The 26,253-nt window shown below is 40.6% G+C and overlaps 1 protein-coding gene across 1 annotated transcript in view; it reads right to left on the reverse strand.

Moving 5' to 3' along the window:
• LOC139367905 (beta-1,4-N-acetyl-galactosaminyl transferase 4a) overlaps positions 1 to 26,253 on the reverse strand; it is a 455,096-nt gene that overhangs the window by 103,745 nt on the left and 325,098 nt on the right. The window contains exon 7 of the mRNA XM_071106283.1: positions 25,049 to 25,116. Coding sequence (XP_070962384.1) covers positions 25,049 to 25,116 — 68 coding nt within the window. The remainder of the gene's footprint in view (positions 1 to 25,048; positions 25,117 to 26,253) is intronic.

Consider the following 26,253-nt stretch of genomic DNA (forward strand, 5'->3'; position numbering starts at 1 on the left):
TTTACTGGGATTAAATGTCAGGAATTGTGAAAAACTTGGCTAAGGTGTATGTTAACTTCCAACGTCAACTGTATGTAAGCCCCCAAATAATTTTGGTCAGTTGTAGGACTATCTAACTGCCACGTTTTACAAACAATGGACAACATGCTTGGAACAAAGTAACTATATATCAATGAATCAGTAAAAATTAACATTTCTAAAGAGTAAAGTTGATCCCCGCAGTAAAAGGTCAGTGGTCACCAAGACAATAGATTTGTGCAGAATAAAACATATTGGTGACATGCTTCTCCTATTATTCTACACAGGCCTGCATATAATCTGTGTAATATTAACACAGCCAATATTAATTGGTATGATTTCAGTTGCATTTCCTCAATTCCCTGCATCCTCTCTCCTTGATTCCTCGTGTCCTCCAATGGGTTTTGAGAAGGAGGAGACAGGACATAGAAAATACAAAATATGGTCTATCCTCCCTCTGAATCCCACTGTCGGTCACCACAACTTCACTCTCCAAGATAACGGAAATCTTGACCGGATTGTAGTGGACTTTCTTTTTGGCGCCGTCACTGACGATTGTAAGTAGGGCTACAGGTGCGTCACCAAGCTCTGGCTCATCAGAATCCTCCACCTTAAATCCACAAATCTACTTGAGATGAGAATACTAAATAGACATGTTATAGAACAATATATCCACCCTGACCGATGGTTGGCTGGATAAAGTTAACACCATACTCACCCATCTAATCCTCTCAGATAGCCACAGGTGGATAGGGACTAGGTGAGTTAATTGGGAATTGGCACAATAATCAACAGTAACCAGAAACCTACCTTGCATGTTTTGAAAAATCCTAAACTTCTTCACGTAGCAACACAGGATGAGCACGGAGAACAGTGGTATGCCCTGTTGACATCATGTACTTCCTAAAAGGATAAATAATGATAAATACATTTTATGACAGACTTACTAATCTAACCTGGTACATCAACAATAAAAATGTAAAAATTATCCACCAGAGAAACATTTTTATGTTTAGGGCTCTATTTTTGGATGGCGTTAAGGTGGTGCTAGTGTGAACTGGCACACTGTCCTTTTCCAGCCCTAACACCAGGTCCAGAAATGTACCTATTTTATATCAACTTGCTTGCGCTCAGATGGGCGGAGTGGAAATATTTGAGGTCCAAAGCGCTGATGGGGATATTTAAGAACAACCAAAAGCTGGTTATGACCGATTATGATTTTTCAACGCCGATACCGATTATTGGCGGACCAAAAAAGCCGATACCGATTAATCAGCCGATTTTTTTATTTATTTGTAATAATGACAATTACAACAATACTGAATGAACACTTATTTTAACTTAATATAATACATCAATAAAATCAATTTAGCCTCAAGTAAATAATGAAACATGTTCAATTTGGTTTAAAAAATGCAAAAACAAAGTGTTGGAGAAGAAAGTAAAAGTGCAATATGTGCTATGTTAGAAAGCTAACATTTCAGTTCCTTGCTCAGAACATATGAAAGTTGGTGGTTCCTTTTAACATGAGTCTTCAATATGGTAAGAGGTAAGAAGTTTTAGGTTGTAGTTATTTTAGGAATTATAGGACTATTTCCCTCTATACCATTTCTATTTCAATAACCTTTGACTATTGGATGTTCTTATGTTCTTGTATAGCTTCCGTCCCTCTCCTCGCTCCTCCCTGGGCTCAAACTAGCAACACAACGACAACAGCCACCATCGAAGCAGCGATACCCATGCAGAGCAAGGGGAACAACTACTAGAGGGCTCAGAGCGAGTGGCGTTTGAAACGCTATTAGCGTGCGCTAACTAGCTAGCCATTTCACTTGGTTACACCAACATCTCGGGAGTTGATAGGCTTGAAGTCATAAACAGCGCAATGCTTGACGCACAACGAAGAGCTGCTGGCAAAACGCACGAAAGTGCTGTTTGAATGAATGTTTACGCGCCTGCTTCTGCCTACCACCGCTCTGTCAGATACTTAGATACTTGTATACTTGTATGCTCAGTCAGATTATATGCAACGCAGGATACACTAGATAATATCTAGTAATATCATCAACCATGTGTAGTTAACTAGTGATTATGATTGATTGTTTTTTTATAAGATACGTTTAATGCTAGCTAGCAACTTACCTTGGCTTACTGCTTTCGCGTAACAGTCTCCTTGTGGAGTGCAACGAGAGAGGCAGGTCGTTATTGCGTTGGACTAGTTAACTGTAAGGTTGCAAGATTGGATCCCCCGAGCTGACAAGGTGAAAATCTGTCGTTCTGCCCCTGAACGAGGCAGTTAACCCACCGTTCCTAGGCCGTCATTGAAAATAAGAATACGTTCTTAACTGACTTGCCTAGTTAAATAAAGGTATATAAAATAAAATATATATATAGACCGTTTGGAAACAAATCTCAATCCCAATCGGGCTTTCAAACAATCACAGTCACCTAATCATCCACAGTTTACAATAAATAGGCTTATTCATCCCCCCTCCTCTCCCCTGTATCTATTCCCCAGGTTGTTGCTATAAATGAGAATATGTTCTGTCAATTTACCTGGTAAAATATGGGTAAATTAAAATAAAAAAAATATATAAAGAAATTAAAATATCAGGTTGAAAGAGGTAACTGTGAGTTGACATTCCCTTTTTTATCTATGCATATGTAGGCCCCCATTATTTTAGCCATGCAGATCCCGTTTTGGACGTGCATAAAACCCTATTCATGATGTAGGCTACGTGTTCATTCCCATCATAAAAGGTGAGAGGAGATCCTCAGTGAATACCGTGAACCTTGTATTTAGAAATGGTATGAAACCTGTAAAAATGTGATGTTTTCCATTTCATATGTTCGAAACCCAAGCCCTTTTTATCCTGGCTATATTATGATATCATTACATTTTACATGTTTTTAATTGTTATTATTTTTTAACTGATTGCTTGTTTTTTCGTAAAATGTTACAACAACCAAACTTATTAGAATTGTTCACCTTCCTGGTTTTATGGTGACAAAGTCCGTGGCATGCTTGCAATGCAACTACTGGAGATGTGTGAATGCAATCTTATCTGTAAAATGGTTCCGATTATGTTCATAAACAGGCCTATTTGGGAGCAGAAATAAGGTGATTGGACATTCTCCCTTTCTATTTATATTGGATCAAAACCCATTGGATAAGGTCAGAATGGAGGGACCTCTTGAGAAAGAGTGTGGAGAGAGGATGTGAGGAATCAAGAAAATGCAATTGATATTTCTCCCCTGTACAACAGTTTTGACTAGGTGGAATACAGCTGTCACGTTTACTCCCCCTCTCTGGCGCTCAACGTAGCCAGTTGTCTCATTATTATGCACACCTGCCACCATCGTTACGCGTACCTGCACCTCATGAGATTCACCTGGACTCCATCACCTTCCTGATTACCTCCCCTATATCTGTCACTCCCCTTGATTTATTCCTCAGGTGTTTCATGTACGCTAGTCGTGTTTCTTCCATATTTTATTTATTATTCAATTTGCACTCCCTGTACTTGCTTCCCGACTCCCAGCGTACACATTATAACAGCTATGACCGGAAGTTACTTTTTTGTAGCAGAACTTACACTGCAGGTTAGGAATATTAACATAGCAGGTTAGAAGAATTAGGTTAAGGTTAGGGTTAGCTAAAATGCTCTCTTAACCTGCTACGAAAACTCGCTTCCCGTTGTAGCTATAGTCTATCTAGTCACAACCTTGTACAACCCTTTTGAAAAATCTGTCACTACAACAGAGCATTATTTTGTGTATCTCCAGATATTTAATACAAAGCTTACCTTTAATTGGTAGCATGAAGCCTAGATGAGCACCATCATCATTCAGTATGGCCTGAAGAGAGAAAGTGTCAATGTTAGGAGTGTTACTATTCTTAACATACAGTAAGCTTAAATGTTAAGTAGTCTACATGTAAAAATATGTTGCCCCCATAACTGTTCATGCAGATTTAATTTGACAAAATAAAATGGATCAAATAAAATTAAAAGTTATTTACGTCCACTTCAGAAAATAAACATTTCATTAGAACGTAAGCATCCAATTCAGAATTGGTTTGTAATCGAATGTTTCACTACTCTAAATGTGCAATTCAATTCCCTTACTGCAATGCTGGCAGTGCTACAATGTAGGCAGGCAGCACTGCACTCAGAGCTCTGCCATTTTTTGCACCTCCATGCCAGATAACTTTGTGGCCTGTAGCTGCTCTCCAACAAGCTAGCTAGGTGGCATAGTTACATACTGCCAAAAAGCATGGTTAGATTGAGAAGATGATTTATTTCTCAAAGCCATACTTCCATCCACACATATCAAACCGATATCCTTCAATGTTTTGTATTACAAGGTGTGGGTTAGATAGCTAACTAGCTTGTCTATTGGTTAGTTAGCTAACCTGAAAACATGGTGCCTGGCAGGAGGCGTGTTGTTGCACAATTCGGATAGGGATAGGAATATTAACACTAGAAATTATCCAAAACTATGCCACACACAAATAATGGTAAAATATATCCTGTTAATATCTAGTGTTAGCTAAGTAAAGCAAATGACTCACCGTGTGAAACCTTTGGCCGCAGCGTGCACTCCTGTGTTTGTAGCTTTTTGTGTATGGAAAACAAAACAGTGCATAGCATCCTTTCAAGTCCAGTTAGCTTCACATCGTCACGCGTAATCACAGAACTTGGCTTGCTGCATTTATTTTCCAGATTTCAGAAGTGTTCAAAATGCACACTGAACGCTCTGGCCGAAAAGTAGGGTTGATCCGAGCATTCTGACCTAACAACAGCAGTCAAGCACCTAAGCTAACTGGCTAGCTACTTCCAGACACAAATGAGAGCTCACTCCGACCATTTTACTCGCCCTAGCAGAGCTGGTTAAGCTGTTTTCATGTTATCCAGAGTGTTGGTGACTGCAACTGTGCTGCTGGCAACAATTTAATTATGCGTTTTTGCCAATGTTTACTGGCACCGGCCACATTCAATTGGTGTTGAGCGTTCGTAAATTTGTCAGTTACACAGAACCCAAACCGGCTGCGCTCGTGCGCCATCGTACGCTGTCTTGCATAAATGTATTTTGTCCTTCTACACCAAACACAATCACGACATGCAGGTTAAAATATCAAAACAAACTCTGAACCAATTATATTAATTTGGGGACAGATCGAAAAGCATTAAACATGTATGGCAATTTAGGTAGTTAGCTTGCACTTGCTAGCTAATTTGTCATATTTAGCTATCGTGCTGTTGCTAGCTAATTTGTCTTGGGATATAAACATTGAGTTGTTATTTTACCTGAAATGCACAAGGTCCTCTACTCCGACAATTAATCCACACATAAAACGGCCAACCGAATCGTTTCTAGTCATCTCTCCTCCTTCCATACTTTTTCATGTATATGGTGATCGCATCTAAACTTACATAGTTTTACCACGATGGCACGTGGGTGCCTGCTTCTATAAACCAAAGAGGAGATGGGAGAGGCAGGACTTGCAGCGCGATCTGCGTCAGCAATAGAAAGGAGTTATATGTTAGCCCTTGGCATCGCAGACGCTCGTTGTCGCGTAAGCAGTGTGGGTGCAATAATTGAATAACATGGATTTCTACATTTATTTTGCAACGCTCTCGCACGCAACGTGTCCGGTTTGGTCAGCATGTTATTCTGCGCTCTAGCACAGTCAGGTGAGAGGCTCTTAAAATGGAGTAGATAGCCAGAGTGAATTTACCAGCTACATCTATCGACAGTTGTTGCAGTGACATCATAAACATTCTAGTGAAATAGTTTCGTTTAGACATGTAGCTAGCTAGCTAAACAATGTACCATAATCCAAATTTATAATGTTACTACCCTGCATGAATCTGCAGGTAGCAAACCAACCAGGTAGCTAACATTAGGCTATAACAAGCAATGCAAATGGCTCTGAGATACGAATGCTACACATATCATACACATAACGTTAGCTAGCCAGCCAGCTAATGTTAGCTACCTATCTAACAGTACACTTTAACTTGAAATGAAAACTACTTTTTGACTAAATTAGAAATGTGTAATATCGGAAAATGTGGCTAGCTACACTATCTTACCCATATACATGGATGGACGCTTCTCCCTCTCTGTCACAGATGCCATGGTTGCCCTTAGTTTGAAAATGTAATCTGGAGTTAGGTGTTTTATACAACAGTGTTCTCTTTTCAACTCTGTCTGCATATTTGCAATCAAACGGCTCCATCTCCTTAGCTATCATACTCTAATTCCACTGATTTCAAAACTCGGTCCTCCAGAAAGCGGACAGCAACACTTATACAGTTCTACTACATGATATCTTTAGAAAAAGCTGCATTAGAAAGGATTACCTACACATACTGACCAGCTCATATTGTAGACAGACGTGTGCTACACGGCAGACCAATCCGAACTCATCTCTCGGCATGTTCAGACCACTTATTATCTCAGCCAATCATGGCTAGTGGGAAGGTTTCTTACTTTTTCCACGGCTAAACCAACTAGGCTGGTAATTTAACAATTGTATTCGTATTTACAGATGGCATACAAGTTTGTTATTAGGTACATGAAAGTTCACATGTTCCAAAAGGCCTTTCTGCCAATAAACGTATTTGGAGTTTTTTTTAAGTAGTGACACGCAACATTTAGTCAGTCAGTTAAGAACAAAATCTTATTTACAATGACGGCATACCCCAGTAAAAGCTGGGCCAAATGTGCGCCAACCTATTGGACTCCCAATCACAGCCGGTTGTGATACAGACTGGAATCGAACCAGGGTCTGTGGTGATGCCTCTAGCACTGAGACGCAGTGCCTTAGACCACTGCACCGCTCAGGAGCCTGACAGATGCCTAGTTTCCTGAAACGAGTCACATATTGTCACCCATCAGACTATTCTTAATTTCATGTTGTCTTTACATACAGTGCCTTGCGAAAGTATTCGGCCCCCTTGAACTTTGCGACCTTTTGCCACATTTCAGGCTTCAAACATAAATATATAAAACTGTATTTTTTTGTGAAGAATCAACAAGTGGGACACAATCATGAAGTGGAACAACATTTATTGGATATTTCAAACTTTTTTAACAAATCAAAAACTGAAAAATTGGGCGTGCAAAATTATTCAGCCCCCTTAATTAAGTTAATACTTTGCTGTGATTACAGCTGTAAGTCGCTTGGGGTATGTCTCTATCAGTTTTGCACATTGAGAGACTGACATTTTTTTCCATTCCTCCTTGCAAAACAGCTCGAGCTCAGTGAGGTTGGATGGAGAGCATTTGTGAACAGCAGTTTTCAGTTCTTTCCACAGATTCTCGATTGGATTAAGGTCTGGACTTTGACTTGGCCATTCTAACACCTGGATATGTTTATTTTTGAACCATTCCATTGTAGATTTTGCTTTATGTTTTGGATCATTGTCTTGTTGGAAGACAAATCTCCGTCCCAGTCTCAGGTCTTTTGCAGACTTTCTTCCAGAATGGTCCTGTATTTGGCTCCATCCATCTTCCCATCAATTTTAACCATCTTCCCTGTCCCTGCTGAAGAAAAGCAGGCCCAAACCATGATGCTGCCACCACCATGTTTGACAGTGGGGATGGTGTGTTCAGGGTGATGAACTGTGTTGCTTTTACGCCAAACATAACGTTTTGCATTGTTGCCAAAAAGTTCAATTTTGGTTTCATCTGACCAGAGCACCTTCTTCCACATTTTTGGTGTGTCTCCCAGGTGGCTTGTGGCAAACTTTAAACAACACTTTTTATGGATATCTTTAAGAAATGGCTTTCTTCTTGCCACTCTTCCATAAAGGCCAGCTTTGTGCAATATACGACTGATTGATGTCCTATGGACAGAGACTCCCACTTCAGCTGTAGATCTCTGCAGTTCATCCAGAGTGATCATGGGCCTCTTGGCTGCATCTCTGATCAGTCTTCTCCTTGTATGAGCTGAAAGTTTAGAGGGACGGCCAGGTCTTGGTAGATTTGCAGTGGTCTGATACTTCTTCCATTTCAATATTATCGCTTGCACAGTGCTCCTTGGGATGTTTAAAGCTTGGGAAATCTTTTTGTATCCAAATCCGGCTTTAAACTTCTTCAAAACAGTATCTCGGACCTGCCTGGTGTGTTCCTTGTTCTTCATGATGCTCTCTGCGCTTTTAACAGACCTCTGAGACTATCACAGTGCAGGTGCATTTATACGGAGACTTGATTACACACAGGTGGATTGTATTTATCATCATTAGTCATTTAGGTCAACATTGGATCATTCAGAGATCCTCACTGAACTTCTGGAGAGAGTTTGCTGCACTGAAAGTAAAGGGGCTGAATAATTTTGCACGCCCAATTTTTCCGTTTTTTATTTGTTAAAACCTCTTACGCCCACCCTACACGCAGACGTCCCATCTAGCCACCTGGAAATGCAAATGCGCTACGCTAAATGCTAATAGTACTCGTTAAAACTCAAACGTTCATTAAGACACACATGCAGGGTATTGAATTAAAGCTACACTTGTTGTGAATCTAGCCAACAAGTCAGATTTTTAAAATGTTTTTCTGCGAAAGCATGAGAAGCTATTTTCTGATAGCATGAAACACCCCGAAATACCTGAAGGCGACGTAAACAAAATAATTAGCGTAGCCGGCGCTACACAAATAGCAGAAATAAAATATAAAACATTCCTTACCTTTGACGAGCTTCTTTGTTGGCACTCCAATATGCCCCATAAACATCACTATTGGGTCTTTTTTTTCGATCAAATCGATCCATATATACCCAAAATATCCATCTATGGAAACTGTGTGATTCAGAAAAAAACACAGTTTCAAAACGCAGCATCATTTTTTTTAAATTAAAAAAGTCGACGATAAACTTTCACAAAACACTTCGAAATACTTTTGTAATCCAACTTTAGGTATTAGTAAACGTTAATAATCTATCAAATTGATCACGGTGCGATGTGTATTCAATAGCTCCACGTCTTCAAATCATGTTCGGAAATCTCTCTTCCAAAACTTCCTGTCGGAGATCGGATGGAATGGGGTCTCTCTCCTTTGTTAGACCAAGAAATAACTCACAGGAAATTGACAAGACTTGCGACATCGTGTGGAAGCTGTAGGAATTGCAATCTCAGCACCATTTAATTTGGTGTCCCTTAAACAATACATGCAAGTGGCGCATGGATACTTTTTCCAGTTTTCAGTGACCAGTTTTTCTTGCGCTTTTCGATGAAACACACGCTCTGTTATAGTCACAGCCGTGATTTAACCAGTTTTAGAAACGTGAGAGTGTTTTCTATCCACACATACTAATCATATGCATATACTATATTCCTGGCATGAGTAGCAGGACGCTGAAATGTTGCGCGATTTTTAACAGAATGTTCGAAAAAGTAGGGGGTAGGCTTAACAGGTCTGGAGAGAGTTTGCTGCACTGAAAGTAAAGGGGCTGAATAATTTTGCACGCCCAATTTTTGAGTTTTTGATTTGTTAAAAAAGTTTGAAATATCCAATAAATGTTGTTCCACTTCATGATTGTGTCCCACTTGTTGTTGATTCTTCACAAAAAAATACAGTTTTATATCTTTATGTTTGAAGCCTGAAATGTGGCAAAAGGTCGCAAAGTTCAAGGGGGCCGAATACTTTCGCAAGGCACTGTATATCCTAAATAATATATGTGTGAAATTAGTTTTGATTTAGAATGAACCATTATCATGCACCAGTTTCGGAACATGGGCATGGGGGGTAAAATGGTAGGCTACACTCTTGTTGTAAAGCTAAGCAATGTGCTTAATATTAAGAAAGTTGATAAATAAATATAGTAGGCCTAGCCTATATCAAATTGATGGGATCCTCCTTTTTTTAAGAGGCCATCAAAACTCTGATTTCTTACGCAATTGCATAGCCCATAAAAATGTAGCACAACATGAGCTCATGGGCTGTAATGAAGTGTTTGATTAGATTTTCGATCACATTTGCATTGATGTCAGAGTGATTAGAGGGACAATAGAGTGCTGAGTACGAGGCAGTTAGCAAGTTTGGTAGACTACTAATGACCATCAGCAGACCGTGACTAAATGGTCACGTGGATTTGGACTGCCACCATGACTCGTGACCGCCGGTGTTGCGGTAATAAGGCCACCGTAATAGCCCTAGTGTGTGTGTGACAAGCTATGCAACAGTTACAGCTCTATGTACCTCAGTGTATAAAAAGGCATTTTTAGAAAGAAAGGAGGAGGAGGGTGGAGTAAAGGAAGAGAGGAAGAAGGATTGAAGAGGAGTGAGGAGAGGGGAGGGGAGGGGAGGAAGAGAGGAAGAACAGTGGAAAAGGAGAGAAGGTAGAGGAAGGGCAAAGGGAAGTCTTAAACTAGATCTCATATTACACTTCAAGTGTCATATAAATAATACAGAGACAGAAACATGAGAGTCTGCACAAACTCACTCTGTCACTCATACACAAACAAACACGATCCCCCACACCCAGGGGTGTAGTGCTGCCTGAGCGTGACACTTTTTAAAATTTGAAAATACACGATGCTGTTCAAAACTATTTCTAGTCAATTTTAAATTAATTATATTTCATTACCACAAAAAGTCCTTGAAAAACGATGGAATGAAAAAACAAATATGTATAGCAGCCTAGAGGTAAATGCTGGTTTCAACCCTGTCTTCTCTCTGGTGGTGGCAAGCCTCCTTTGATAAATTTGAACTCAATGATATGTGAACGATATGTGACCACTTGGTTAAGGTGACACCGTTCCTGCCAAGGACACCCAAATCAGAGTGGCCACCGCAAAGCCCAAGGAACTTGACTCCTGCTGTAGCCCTGCTTGGGATATTTAGCTATTGGCTATTGGGTAAGACACAAAGCCCATTCTACTTTGGTATGTCAGGGTGGGAAATTGGACATGTGAATTGGGCCAAGTTGGAGGTAAAAATGCATTTAGGTTATATTTTATTGAGATGCATGAATACAACACATCAACATCTTGATTTTTAAGGCTGTTTTAAAACAAATTTCCTGCAATTCTGCGTAGTAGGCTGATGATTTATGTTCAGTAGACCTATTTGGAAAATTTATTTGAAATGATAGTTCACCTCTGTTTTCTTAATATGTAATCGGGTATATTTTAAACGTGTTGAAGATAATCAAATCAAAGTTTATTTATGATACAGTGTAGTACACAATACAATGAAATGCATACTCATAAATAAAGCTCTCCTCGCAAACAGTGCAATGAGATCAAACTATGTATTTGTATTTACAGTGCATTCGGAAAAGTATTTACACTCCTTTTTCTACATTTTGGTACGTGACAGCATTATTATAAAATGGATTAAAACAAATTTCCCTCATCAATCTACACACAATACCCCCAAATGACCAAGCAAAAACAGGTTTTTAGAAATTTTTGCAATCTAGCAAAAATGTTCAACTGAAAGTCGACATTTACATACTGTAAGTATTCAGACCCTTTACTTAGTACTTTGTTGAAGCACCTTTTGCAGTGATTACAGCCTCCAGTCTTTTGGGGTATGACACTACAAGCTTGGCACACCTGCATTTGGTGGAGTTTCTTCCATTCTTCTCTGCAGATCCTCTCAAGCTCTGTCAGGTTGGATGGGAAGTGACGCTGCACAGCTATTTTCAGTTCCCTCCAGAGGTGTTAGATCGGATTCAAGTCCGGGCTCTGGCTGGGCCACTCAAGGACATTCAGAGACTTGTCCCGAAGCCACTCCTGCGTTGTCTTGGCTGTGTGCTTAGAGTCGTTGTCCTGTTGGAAGGTGAGTCTTCGAGCGCTCTGGAGCAGGTTTTCATCAAGGATCTCTCTGTACTTTTCTCCGTTCATCTTTCCCTGAATCCTGACTAGTTCCCCAGTCCCTACAGTTGAAAAACATCCCCAAAGCATGATGCTGCCACCACAGGTATGGTACCAGGTTTCCTCCAGACATGACTCTTGGCATTCAGGCCAAAGAGTTCAATTTTGGTTTCATCGGACCACAGAATATTGTTTCTCATGATCTGAGAGTCCTTCAGGTGCCTTTTGATAAACTCCAAGTTGGCTGTACCCTTCCCCAGATCTCTGCCTCAACACAACACTGTCTTGGAGCTATACTTACAATTCCTTCACCTCATGGCTCAGTTTTTGCTCTGACATGCACTGTCAACTGTGGGACCTTATATATGTGTGCCTTTCCAAATCATGTCCAGTGAATTGAATTTTCCACAAGCGGACTCCAATCAAGTTGTAGAAACATCAAGGAAGTTCAATGGAAACAGGATGCACCTGAGCTCAATTTCGAGTCTCATAGCAAAGTTTCTGAATACTTCTGTGAATAAGGTATTTATTTAAAAAAAAAAAAATACATTTGCAAAAATCTATTAAACTGTTTTTGCTTTGTTAATATGGAGTATTGCGTGTAGATTGATGAGGAAATGTATTTATTTAATCACTTTTAGAATAAGGCTGTAACATAACAAAATGTGGAAAATGGGAAGGGGTCTGAATACTTTCCGAATGCACTGTATATTAGCCTACAAATAGCTATACCATGTAGTCGTAAGCCTTTTAGGCTATTCTGCAAATTAGTGTTTGTTTTTTCCTGAACAGGCCAAATTGCAGAGATAACATTCAGCTGTCCTTCAGCACCACAAGTTGCTTCAACTTGTTTAACATCGTTGCACGATCCTGATGCTCCAATCATTTAAAATAAAACTCATCATGATCTGTTGCCTACACCTAATTGTGCTATTCATCACTTATTATTAGTATTACAAATATAAGATTATCACTTCTTATAATGGTGCTCACTTAGTAAAGTTAAATCAAAGCTGAATCAATGTCTGGCAAGATCACATAATGATGAATTAGGATTTTACATAACAGAACCCAAATACCATAGCATAGTAGTTCTATAACTTTACTGTTACACCAAAAAACACCTAATTTCTAATGAGACTGTAGGATGGTTAGCTGAAGCTGAATAGCTGAATAGTCCCCTTAAAAAAAAATGAATGCACCAAAACTCAACAGATCACGCAACAAAGGTAGGATATAGACCTATGCTAGGTTTTACTGCACTGTTGGACCTAGGAACATAAGCATTTCACTACACCTGCGATAACATCTGCTATATATGTGTATGGGACCAATACAATTTGATTTTGATTTGATTGAAACAATATACAAGAAAGGTTAATAGCACCATCTGCTCTAATTCATCTCACGAAACAGTAATTCAAGAAGATCAATCAAATGACTGGCAAGCAGATGCAGTTAAACCGTTAAATCGTGAATGTTTGTCATTCACAATTGACAATGATGATGGCCTATTTTTATATTAAGTATGCATAGGTTGAGGTAAAAAAAAAATATATATATATATATATAACATTTTATTGAGACAATATGTGTGGGCATAGGCAGACGTTGAAATTGGAGCATGCATTTTACGCATATTCTATAATGATAGGATATTCAATAGGCTACATCTTTCGGTACAAACTTTGATTGAGGAAATTGCGCTCTCTCACTTGTGCTCTATGAGAGTCTGCATAAACACTCACACTCTCCGTCTCTCTCTCACACACACACACACTCACACAAACAAACCCACACAAAACACACACACACTGCTATCAAGTGTCCAGTCAGCACTCCAACACAGTTCTGTGTCCTGTAGCCATCTTTTTTAAAAGCCACTCAAGTAGATCCTCTTTCAACAGAGACAATTTAATGTAGTAGGCCACCAGAGTCAGAAACTATGTCCCAAATGGCACCTTATTCCCTATATAGTGCACTACTTTGGGCCATATGGGCCCTGGTCAAAAGTAATGCACTATAAAGGGAATAGGGTGACCGACAGAAGGCTACTTGACACAGGGAACACTGAAGGGCACTTATGTGAGTGTTATGGTAAGACAGAGGGGCCTCTTCAAAGGAAACAATAAGAACAGAAGTAGAGAGAGCGAGAGGTCAAGAGTAGACGAGCTCCTGAATTTTTCAGCATTTCTTTTACCAAAAGATAGATTTAGAGTTAGATAAACTTGGATTTTTCCACAAAAACAGGATACTTACTATCTTCCACAACATAACCTTCACTAAAAAATCTAAACTCCAGACCTACAACCTGATTTTGGATAAAATTACCTGGAAAGCTTCCTGCTACTAAAGATTCTTATTATTCTTATCCCAAGGACTATACAGAAAATTCTCTGGCAAACCATACAGTGGATCAGCAAAATGTGTGGTGGTGTGAAGTGAGAGGTGTCAAATCCCTTGATCACAACAAGGACAGGAAAGTTCCACAGCCTTCCCCACCAAAATGCAGAGGATTTTGAAGCCCCCGCTCACTGGCCTCCCTCTGTGCAGAGGTCATTAAAGTACCCCTTGGATGTAAGTACCCCTTGGATGTAAAAACTTAGAAGGCATGGAAAGAGTACAAAATAAGCTCCTCATGGACAACCCATAGACATGTTTTGCTGACTGCTACAAAAATGGGAGTGTAAGCAATTTATATCAACACACTACCCATCAACACACTACCCATTGATTAACAGAAAAAAAATGTATTTGGTAAGTATCATGCTTTATAATAAGCCTATGTTCCTCCTCATTGGTATAGCTTGAGATCAGAACTTAAATGAGAAAGAGAAAGTACTTGGTTGGAAACTCAGGATACTAGACAACAAGAACTCAGTCTGCCAATGTCAACCTGTACAAGTCTGGAACAGTATTGGTACTGGGCAACCCCAAACAGTTTCAGTTGGACTTTCCCAAAATTGAAGACTAGAGAAGCTCTTTCTTGAGAAAGACTCCCCCACCCCAAGCAAGTCAGACCAGACCTCTTCATTAAACAACCCCACTGACGAACAACCCCATGCGGAAAAAACCTCCCAGCGCAGAGCACTACTCCCTCACTGAAATGAAGGAAAAATTAACGCAGATGGAGGTAAGGCAGGTGGAGCTGGAACAGCAGGTGAACACACTCCAGTCAGCACAGACCAAGACAACAGTCCAGCACAACACCACCCCCTCAACCAGACCCGGAGAGCTGGAGGGGGAGAGAGACATTCCTGCACTCTGGACTGTGGTGAGACAACTTCAACAGGATAAAGAGCAGGAGCAGAAGAAGAAGGCCCAGCGGCAGGAAAAGAACAGAGCACTAGAGGAGGTGAGAGTGCTGAAGGAGAAGGTGAGAAAGATGACATGTGACAGAGAACAACCCATTAGAGAGCTGGCCACCCCTGCAGAGAAGCCAGCAGAACAGCCCACCTCAGATCCTGACCATAGCCTCGACATCACAGCAGGAAAGATAAATGAAGAAGCCCAAGCCCAGGGGATCTCACCCCCTCTGAGAACCCCCCTGTCAGCCTCCTGATTGCTCTCCAGACAACCCCCCCCCCCCCCACACACACACACACCCACACCCACTGAGGACATACACAAGCCAGATTGTACTCCTAATGGACCCCCCCAAAAAAACTTTCCCTAAACACACAGTCTCTAAACTCTGGTGTCCAAACACCCAGTGCACCCTAGACCTTTTGGCTGTAGACCAACTGGGGTCACCCAGCCACATAATAATACACACAGGCACAAATGACCTGAGATCACAGCAGGAAAGGGTGGCCATAGCAGTCAAGGGAGTGATTGAAAAATATCATTCTAGTTCCCCCAACGCACAAATGTTTTTTCTCCAACTTGCTACCATACAGTGGGTAAATGCAAGTATTTCCCATGACTGTGCCTCAAAACCAAATGTTTACCTGGCCCACCACACCACCCTGGACTTGAACAGCCTTTAACTTTATGACCAGGTCCACCTATACAAGACGAAGTGCCCACCTTCGCCAGGACCCTAAAGGACATCGCCCTCAACCGCAGCCCTACCACCTCACACAGGAGCAACAGATCATCAGACACCCCATCCAGACCAGCGAGACACTCTTCCAGACCTGCGGGACCCACCCACCACCCGGACCTACACATAGATTACACACGCCGAGAGGACCTACATCCAGACCACAGCACCACCAGCCACATTCACCCCCCCCCCCCCCAAATCAACCATGTCCACAACCCTCACTCACGCAAAGAGGTCCTCAAAGTCACACATAAACCCAGGCCGTGAGCAGGCAAACAGGCCCATCCCACTCTTACACTAGACCAAGCCAATGGCATGCTCAGCAGGCTCTGCTCACACTTACTGGTCTGAGGCCCAACCACACGACTAATAACATTGGACACTTTCACTATCTCATCCTGGAATATCCGAGGCCTGAGGTTATATGGGGCGGCAGGTAGCCTTGTGGTTAGAGTGTTGGGCCAATAACTGAAAGGTTGCTAGATCAAATCCCCAAGCTGACACGGTACACATATGTAATTCTGCCCCTGAACAAGGCAGTTAACCCACTGTTCCTAGAACATCATTGTGAATAAGAATTTGTTCTTAACTGACATGCCTAGTTAAATAAAGGTAAAACAAAAATATCTGAATTTTGCCTAAAGAGCAACCTGGACTTCACCAAAGAAATCTGAAATACAGACATTGTCATCCTTCAAGAAACATGGTATAGAGGAGATGGACCCACTGGTTGCACTCCAGGTTACAGAGAGCCAAACTACTGAATGTGAAACAGGGAAAGGACACAGGGGGTATGTTAATTTGGTAGAGTGCAGACCTGACTCACTCGATTAAAGTAATCAAAACAGGAATGTTTTCATTTGGCTAGAAATTAAGAAGGAAATGATCTCAACAGAGACAAATGTCCTCCTGTGTGATACCTATATCCACCCACTAGAATCCCCATACCATCCTAGATTGTGAAATCAATCATTTCCAGGCCCAGGAACATGTACTAGTCTGTGGCGACCTACATGCCAGAACTGGAAAATAACCTGACAACCTCAGCACACAGGGGGACAAACACCTACCTGGAGGTGAACGCATTCCCTCCCCCATAGGCACAACTACGACAACATAAACAACAACAATGGTTCACAACTCCTGCAGCTCTGTTGCATGCTGGGTCATGTACAGTCATTGGCAGGCTTTGAGGGGACTCCTATGGTAGGTACACCTATAGCTCATCTCTTAGCAGTAGTACTGTAGACTATTTTATCGTTGACCTCAACCCAGAGTCTCTCAGAGCGTTCACAGTCTGCCCACTGACACCCATATCAGTTGACAGCAAAATCACAGTCTACTTGAACAGAGCAATACCCAATCATGAGGCATCAAAGCCAAAGAAAATGAATAATATTAAGAAATGCTAAGGATGGAAATAAAGTAGTGTAGAAACCTAACAAATAACAATTAGGCAACAACAAATTCAATACCTTTTAGACAACATCCTGGACAAAATGTTTCACAGTAATAGTGAAGGTGTAAACTTGGCAGTAGAAAACCTAAACAGTATATTTGACCTCTCTGCTTCCCTTTCAAATCTACACATTGCAACTCAGACAACCTAAGAAAATGAACAACAATGACAAATGGTTTGATGAAGAATGCAAAAACCTAAGAAAGAAATTTAGAAACCTATCCAACCAAAAATATAGAGACCCAGGAAACCTGAGCTTACGCCTTCACTATGGTAAATCACAAACGCAATACAGAAATACACTATGGACAATAAGGAACAACACGTCAGAAATCAGCTCAATGTAATTGAAGAATACATTTAATCAAACTACTTCTGGGAAAATTCGAACACACTAAACGAACAACAACAAAGAGTTATCTATCCAAAATGGAGATGTATGGATAAACCACTTCTCCAATCTGTTGGGCCCTATAACAAAGAAAAAACAGCAAAAACATATACAGGATCAAATGCAAATCTTAGAATAAACTATTAAAGACTACCAGAACCCACTAGATTCTCCAATTACATTGAATGAACTACAGGACAAAATACAAACCCTCCAAGCCAAAAAGGCCTATGGTGTTGATGGTATCCTAAATGAACTGATAAAATATACAGACCACAAATTCCAGAATTTCCGAAAGATATAGCGTTAGCCATTGAGAACTGCAAATATGTTGCTACTGCTATCAATAACATTGCTGCCTTTAATTTTTCAGGTGCTACGAAGGTCAGTGGGAAAAAGTTGTGATGGACTACTTTCTGGAGGACAATCGTGCCATGCTGACTCTGAAAATGAATCAGACGATGAGGAAATCCCTAATTGAGGTAAAAACATTTTCACAGAAGAAGACATTGTAGTCTTCTGATGACAGTAATGGGGAAGAAGCGGCAATCAACAGTGTTGTTGTCCCGGAAGAAGTTGACCTACGTGTATGAAGTGTGTGTAACGTTAGTATCTGGAATTTGTCTTTCAGCATCAGTAGAACACGCCTGACTCTCCTCCACCAGTCATACAAGGTGAATGGTCTAATGCCTCCCATCAAAAAGAGAGCTGGCCCAAGCAAGCACAGGTTACACCTGAAGCATGAGGACCTACAGCGAGTGGTGAACTTCATCAACAACTACGCAGAAGATAATGTGATAGTACTACCAGGGCACCACCCAGGACACAAACACTTTGGTGGAAAGCTGCTGCCATCCCATGTGACAAAAGCAGCAGTGTAGTGTCTTTACAAGGAATCGATCACACCACTTGGCATGTTAAGCATAAACACATTTTGAATATTTAATTGACATGATTGGCACAACTTTTATTGATCTCACATTATTTCTATATTTCCCAGAGTTACCTGTAGTCGGGCTGTCTTTCTTCACGAGTCTGTGGAGAAAACTTCTTCCCCACATCACAAGCACTAAGCCCAGGACAGACCTGTGCTGGCATTGCCAGAGGAACAACTATCAGGTCTACATATCTGACAATCTACCAGAAGCTGTTAAATCAGCCAAGCTGAAGAAGCAAGAGCATCATCTCCTGTTTGTTCAGAGTGAGTGGTCTGTTTACCAGAAGATGTTTGCTGACTGCAAAACAACCTGTCAAGACCTGCAGTTGTCTCATCAGGATGCATTACAGATTTGATTTGAACAAGTAAGCAACATTTCCTCCTTTATACTGATTAAGGACATAGCTGGATAGATAGATATACACAAACAAATAAGTATATGCGTATATATATATACACACACACTACCGTTTAAAAGTTTGGGGTCACTTAGAAATGTCCTTGTTTTCCATGAAAACATACATGAAATTAGTTGCAAAAAAAAAAGAAATATAGCCAAGACTGACAAGGTTAGAAATAATGATTGTTAACTTTGCTTTTGTCAAAGAATCCTCAATTTGCAGCAATTACAGCTTTGCAGACATTTGGCATTTTAGTTGTCAATTTGCTGAGGTAATCTGAAGAGATTTCACCCCATGCTTCCTGAAGCACCTCCCACAAGTTGGATTGGCATGATGGGCACTTCTTACATACCATACGGTCAAGATGCTCCCACAACAGCTCAATAGGGTTGAGATCCAGTGACAGTGCTGGCCACTCTATTATAGACAGAAAAACTGCTTCTTCCCTAAATAGTTCTTGCATAGTTTGGAGCTGTGCTTTGGGTATTTGTCCTGTTGTAGGAGGAAATTAGCTCTAATTAAGCCCCGTCAACAGGGTATGGCAAGGCGTTGCAAAATGGAATGATAGTCTTCCTTCTTCAAGATCCCTTTTACACTGTTGAATCTGACAATTAATCTTGATGGTTGTACAGTCGTCTCATATAAAACTGTGAAGGACCTCGGCGTTACTCTGGATCCTAATTTCTCTTTTGACGAACATATCAAGACTGTTTCAAGGACAGCTTTTTTCCATTGCAAAAATCAGAAACTTTCTGTCCAAATATTATGCAGAAAAATTAATCCAACCTTTTGTTACTTCGAGGTTAGACTACAGCAATGCTTTACTTTCCGGCTACCCAGATAAAGCACTAAATAAACTTCAGTTAGTGCTAAATACGGCTGCTAGAATCCTGACTAGAACCAAAAAATTTGATCATATTACTCCAGTGCTAACCTCCCAACACTGGCTTCCTGTTAAGGCAAGGGCTGATTTCAAGGTTTTACTGCTAACCTACAAAGCATTACATGGGCTTTCTCCTACCTATCTTTCTGATTTGGTCCTGCCGTACATACCTACATGTACGCTACGGTCACAAGACGCAGGCCTCCTAATTGTTCCTAGAATTTCTAAGCAAACAGCTGGAGGCAGGGCTTTCTTCGACAGAGCTACATTTTTATGGAATGGTCTGCCTACACATGTGAGAGACGCAAACTCGGTCTCAACCTTTAAGTCTTTACTGAAGACTCATCTCTTCAGTGGGTCATATGATTGAGTGTAGTCTGGCCCAGGAGTGTGAAGGGGAACGGAAAGGCTCTGGAGCAACGAACCGCCCTTGCGGTGTCTGCCTGGCCAGTTCCGCTCTCTCCACTGGGATTCTCTGCCCTATCTCTAACCCTATTACAAGGGCTGAGTCACTGGCTTACTGGTGCTCTTTCATGCCGTCCCTAGGAGGGGTGCATCACTTGAGTGGGTCACTGACGTGATCTTCCTGTCTGGGTTGGCGCCCCCCCTTGGGTTGTGCTGTGGTGGAGATCTTTGTGGGCTATACTCGGCCTTGTCTCAGGATGGTTGGTGGTTGAAGATATCCCTCTACTGGTGTGGGGGCTGTGCTTTGGCAAAGTGGGTGGGGTTATTTCCTTCCTGTTTGGCCATGTCCGTGGGTACCATCTGATGGGGCCACAGTGTCTCCTGACCCTTCCTGTCTCAGCCTTCAGTAATTATGCCTCAGTAGTTTGTGTCGGGGGGCTAGGGTCAGTTTGTTATATCTGGAGTACTTCTCCTGTCTTATCCGGTGTCCTGTGTGAATTTAAGTATGCTCTCTCTAATTATCTCTTTCTCTCTTTCTTTTTCTCGGAGGACCTGAGCCCTAGGACCACCTGGCATGATGACTCCTTGCTGTCCCCAGTCCACCTGGCCGTGCTGCTGCTCCAGTTTCAACTGTTCTGCCTGCGGCTATGGAACCCTGACCTGTTCACCGGATGTGCTACCTGTCCCAAACTTGCTGTTTTCAACTCCCTAGAGACAGCAGGAGCGGTACAGATACTCGTAATGAACGGCTATGAAAAGCCAACTGACATGTAGGGAGTTTTTCCTAGCCACCGTGCTTCCACACCTGCATTGATGGCTGTTTGGGGTTTTAGGCTGGGTTTCTGTACAGCACTTTGAGATATCAGCTGATGTATAAATACATTTGATTTGATTTGATACCCTGTACAAATCTCCCATTTTACCACCACCAAAGCACCCACAGAACATCACATTGCCTCCACCATGCTTGACAGATGGTGTCAAGAACTCCTCCAGCATCTTTTTGTTTTTTCTGCATCTCCCGAATGTTCTTCTGTGATCCGAACACCTCAAACTTAGATTTGTCTGTCCATAACACTTTTTTCCAATCTTCCTCTGTCCAGTGTCTGTATTCTTTTGCCCATCTTAATCTTTTCTTTTCATTGGCCAGTCTGAAATATGGCCTTTTCATTGCAACTCTGTCTAGAAGGCCAGCATCCCGGAGTCGCCTCTTCACTGTTGACGATGAGACTGGTGTTTTGTGGGTACTATTTAATGGAGCTGCCAGTTGAGGACTTGTGAGGCATCTGTTTCTCAAATTAGACACTCTAATATACTTGTCCTTCTGCTCAGTTGTGCACCGGGGCCTCCCACTCCTCTTTCTATTCTGGTTAGAGACAGTTTGCGCTGTTCTGTGAAGGGAGTTGTACACAGCGTTGTATGGGTTCTTCAGTTTCTTGGCAATTTCTCACATGGAACAGCCTTCATTTCGCAGAACAAGAATAGACTGACAAGTTTCAGAAGAAAGTTATTTCTCCAGATACTCAACTAGTCTAAATAAGGCCAGTTGTAATACTTCTTTAATCAGCACAACAGTGTTCAGTTGTGCTAACATAATTGCAAAAGGTTTTTCTAATGATCAATTAGCCTTTTAAAATTATGAACTTGAATTAGCTAACACAATGTGCTATTGGAACACAGGAGTGATGGTTGCTGATAATGGGCCTCTGTACGCCTAAGTAGATATTCCATCAAAAAACTGCCTTTTCAAGCTACAATAGTCATTCACAACATTAACAATGTCGAAACTGTATTTCTGATCAATTTCATGTTATTTTAATATATAAAACATTAGCTTTTCTTTCAAAAACAATGACATTTCTAAGTGACCCCAAACTTTTCAACGGTAGCACATATTTGTAACATACCACAACAATTTCATGTGACCGTATCAAGTGTTCCCCTACATAAATATATGACACATTCATCTGTTTATGTACTGTACATGTGCACCTCACGCAGGTTTCAACTCAGGATGCATGGCCTTAACTTATGTATGGTATACTATGTGATAAGGGTGTGTGTAACCGTATATAAAGTATGCTAATGTACTGGTGTGAAGGCATTTGGGCAAAGTACTTCAGTAAAAATACTTTAAAGTACTACTTAAGTATTTTCTGGGGGTATCTGTACATAACTTTTACTTCACTACATCCTGAAAAAAAACAATGTGCTTTTTACTCCATACAGTTTCCCTAACACCCAAAATGTTTTAACTAAATTTGGTTTGTCTGATTTAATATAAAGAATTTGAAACTTAAGTACATTTTAGTAATTTCATTTACTTTCATTTACCGTTGTGTTGAAACGCCTGATGTTTATTAACAGTGAGAATCGCAGAATGTTGAACTTACCTAAACGACGGAGAGTTTGACTGTGTGATATTAGATTGCTTCTTGTGTAAATATTTTCTGTCTGGATTTGAATGATTTGTATGTCATTAAGTATTTTTTAAACCAAATACTTTTAGATGTTTACTCAAGTACTATTTTACTGGGTGACTTTTACTTTTACTTGAGTAATTTTCTATTAAGGTATCTTTACTTTTACTCAAGTATGACAATTTAGTACTTATTCCACCACTGGATGTGGCTGGGGGTTATAGCATTTATTTCACATGACCCATCAATTTAGACAAGTGTATATGGGAAAGCTCCATCTAATATTTATACATTATTTTTATCTGGACACTTTGTTTACCTGGATTTTTTCCATTTTGTAGGCTACTACTTTTACCACTTTTAGTATTAATCTTTACTACACTATTCACTGTTTAGAACATGACCTCACATGGGGGGCTGGCTTAAGAGGGTGTGAACAATGCTGAATGGGTGTAGACAAAGAAAAGCTCTCCAGTAGGTACCAAAACATTCTAAGGCCCTTTTCTTAAAAGTGAGTTTTTCAAGTATATCAACTTTCAAAGCAGAATTACTTTCCCATTATTCCTCAAACATGCAGTGTATGATATACCATTTTGTAGCTCTGAGTCTCTACTTTTAACCAATGTAAAGAACAATTTCAAATGTTGCTACATAAGACCAATTTGAGCTGGTCAGTCACAAATGCAAAGTCTTTTCATGCTTTGTTGATTTCAAAAAAGCTTTTGACTCAATTTGTCATGAGGGGCTGCTATACAAATTGATGGAATGTTGTGTTTTGGGAAAACATCCGACATTATAAAATGTATGTACACAAACAAGTGTGTGGTTAAAATTGACAAAAACACAATATTTTTTTTTTTCCACAGGGCTGTGGGGAGAGACATGGATGCAGCTTAAGCCCCACCGTCCTCAACATATTTATCTACTAATTGCGATGGCACTGCAACAGTCTGCAGCACTCGGCCTCACTCTACTAAAATCTCAAGTCAAATGTCTACTGTTTGCTGATGATCTGGTGCTTTGGTCCCCAATCAAGGAGGGCCTACAGCAGCATCTAGATCTCTGCAGAGTTTCTGTCAGACCTGGGCCCTGACAGTAAATCTTAGTGAGACAAAAATAATGATGTTCCGAAAAAGGACCAGTTGGCAGGACCACAAATACAAATTCCATCTAGACACCGGTGCCCTAGAGCACACAAAAAACTATACATACTTCGGCCTAAACATCAGCGCCACAGGTAACTTCCACAAACCTTCTTCTACGCCATTAAAAGGAACATAAAAGTTTACATACAAATTAGGATCTGGCTAAAAATACTACATGCAGAATTCTGTAAAAATGTTCTCCGTATACAACGCAAAACCCCAAATAATGCATTCAGAGGAGAATTAGGCTGATCCCCAAGAATGATCAAAATCCAGAAAAGAGCCCTTCAATTCTACAACCACCTAAAAGTGATTCCCAACCCTTCCATTACAAAGCCATCACCTACAGAGATATGAACCTGGAGAAGAGTCCCCTAAGCAAGCTGGTCCTGGGGCTCTGTTCACAAACACGAACAGGCTCCGCAGAGCCCCAGGATGGCAACACAATTAGACACAACCAAATCACGAGAAAACAAAAATATAATTACTTGACAAACTGGAAAGAATTAACAAATAAAACTGAGCAAACTAGAATTCTATTTCACCCTAAACAGAGAGTACACAGTGGCAGAATACCTGACCACTGTGACTGATCCAAAATTAAGGCGAGCTTTGACTATGTACAGACTCAGAAAAGGGCAACCATTGAAGAACAAACACCATTGTAAATACAACCCATATTTATCTTTATTTATTTTACATTTTGTACCTTATTGGCACATTGTTACAACACTGTATATAGACATAATATGGCATTTGAAATATCTTTATTATTTTGGAACTTTCGTGAGTGTAATTTTTATTGTTAATTTTGTATTGTTTATTTAACTTTTGTTTATCTATTTCACTTGCTTTGTTTAATGTAAATATATGATTCCCATTCCAATAAAGCCCCTTAAATTGAAATGTAATTGAATTGAGGAGGCTCATTGTCCTGATTAGCTATGTTTGGTGTTGTTATTCTTTGGGCTGTTATTGTTGACAATAGTTAGACAATAGTTCACTCAGCATGGTCTGCATCAGATACAACAAATTGTTGGTGAAAACTATGCTGCTTTCCACTTTTCTGTGTATCACTCTGTGTGTGTGCATGTGTGTGTTGTCACAGGTACTTACTGCACAGACTTTGAGGACTGGGACCTGAACTTGCTGAACTCCCCTGGAGCAGTCCACTCAGTGCCCAGCTGTAACATACAGGAGAGAAAGATTAGAAGAGTGTGGGAGACGGGGAGGAAAGAAAGGCAGAAGAAAGATAGAGGGAGAGAGAGAGACAGAGAGGAGGGAAGGAAAGATCTATAGAGGTAGAGCGAGGGAGAGGACAGAGAGGTGTACAAAAAATAAAGAAGAAAATGATAGAGCAAGCATAAAAACATGAACATAATATACTTGGTTGTACATTGAGTATACAAAGCATTAAGAACCACTCCTCTTTCCACGACATATAGCTTTTACCTGGATTCACCTGGTCAGTCTAAACCTTTTTTGATGTCACTTGTTAAATCCACTTCAATCAGTGGTTCCTCCTTTAAAAGTTGCATCATACTGCGGCACACCTTGAGGACTGCCGCAGCATTCTGTGGTACGTCATTTAATTGTCAGACATTTTTTCTGTTAATTCAAGTTAGTGCTAGTTTGACCACCAGAGGGCATCTTTGAGAACCATTCGATAGTCTTCCATATTGCAAGCTTGCGGGAGACCGGGGTTCAATTGTCCGACCGGGAGGAAGGAGTAGGCTGTCCTTGTAAATACGAATTTGTTCTTAACTGATTCCATATATGTTATTTCATAGTTGTGATGTCTTCACTATTACTCTGCAATGTAAAAAAATAGTAAAAATATAGACAAATCCTGGAATGAGTAGGTGTGTCCAAACTTTCGACTGGTAATTTGATTAATTTTATGGTGTCTCTATTCCATGAAATATGAAAAACCTTCTGGGTTTCTCTGAGGATGGAATGGAAAATATGGTGCTGTACAACGTGGCGGTCGGCAGTACAGTACCGGGGTATTTAGCTAAAGAATCCCTGTGTTAGAATAAAAATAAAAAAAAGCTTAATCATGCTCTCTCTATCCTTCTGTCTCTCGTCTGCAGGTATGTTTTGATGTTAGAGAGGAAGCCAGTCCCGTCATCGCCACCTTACCCGCTCTTAAGATAACCTTTGGGCTGACTGGGAGCCCAAGGCTGGTTAGGAGCCACCGCAAGAGACACTGTAATTGTGATGAACTGAGAAAATATTAGGGTAGCACTGTAATTCATTAACCATATGCTGTCTTCTTGACGGCGTAGTGTGTTACTAATGGTTTTCTTTGAGACTGTGAT

This window comes from Oncorhynchus clarkii, chromosome 2 (genome assembly GCF_045791955.1).
Source record: "Oncorhynchus clarkii lewisi isolate Uvic-CL-2024 chromosome 2, UVic_Ocla_1.0, whole genome shotgun sequence".
Lineage (NCBI taxonomy): Eukaryota > Metazoa > Chordata > Actinopteri > Salmoniformes > Salmonidae > Oncorhynchus > Oncorhynchus clarkii.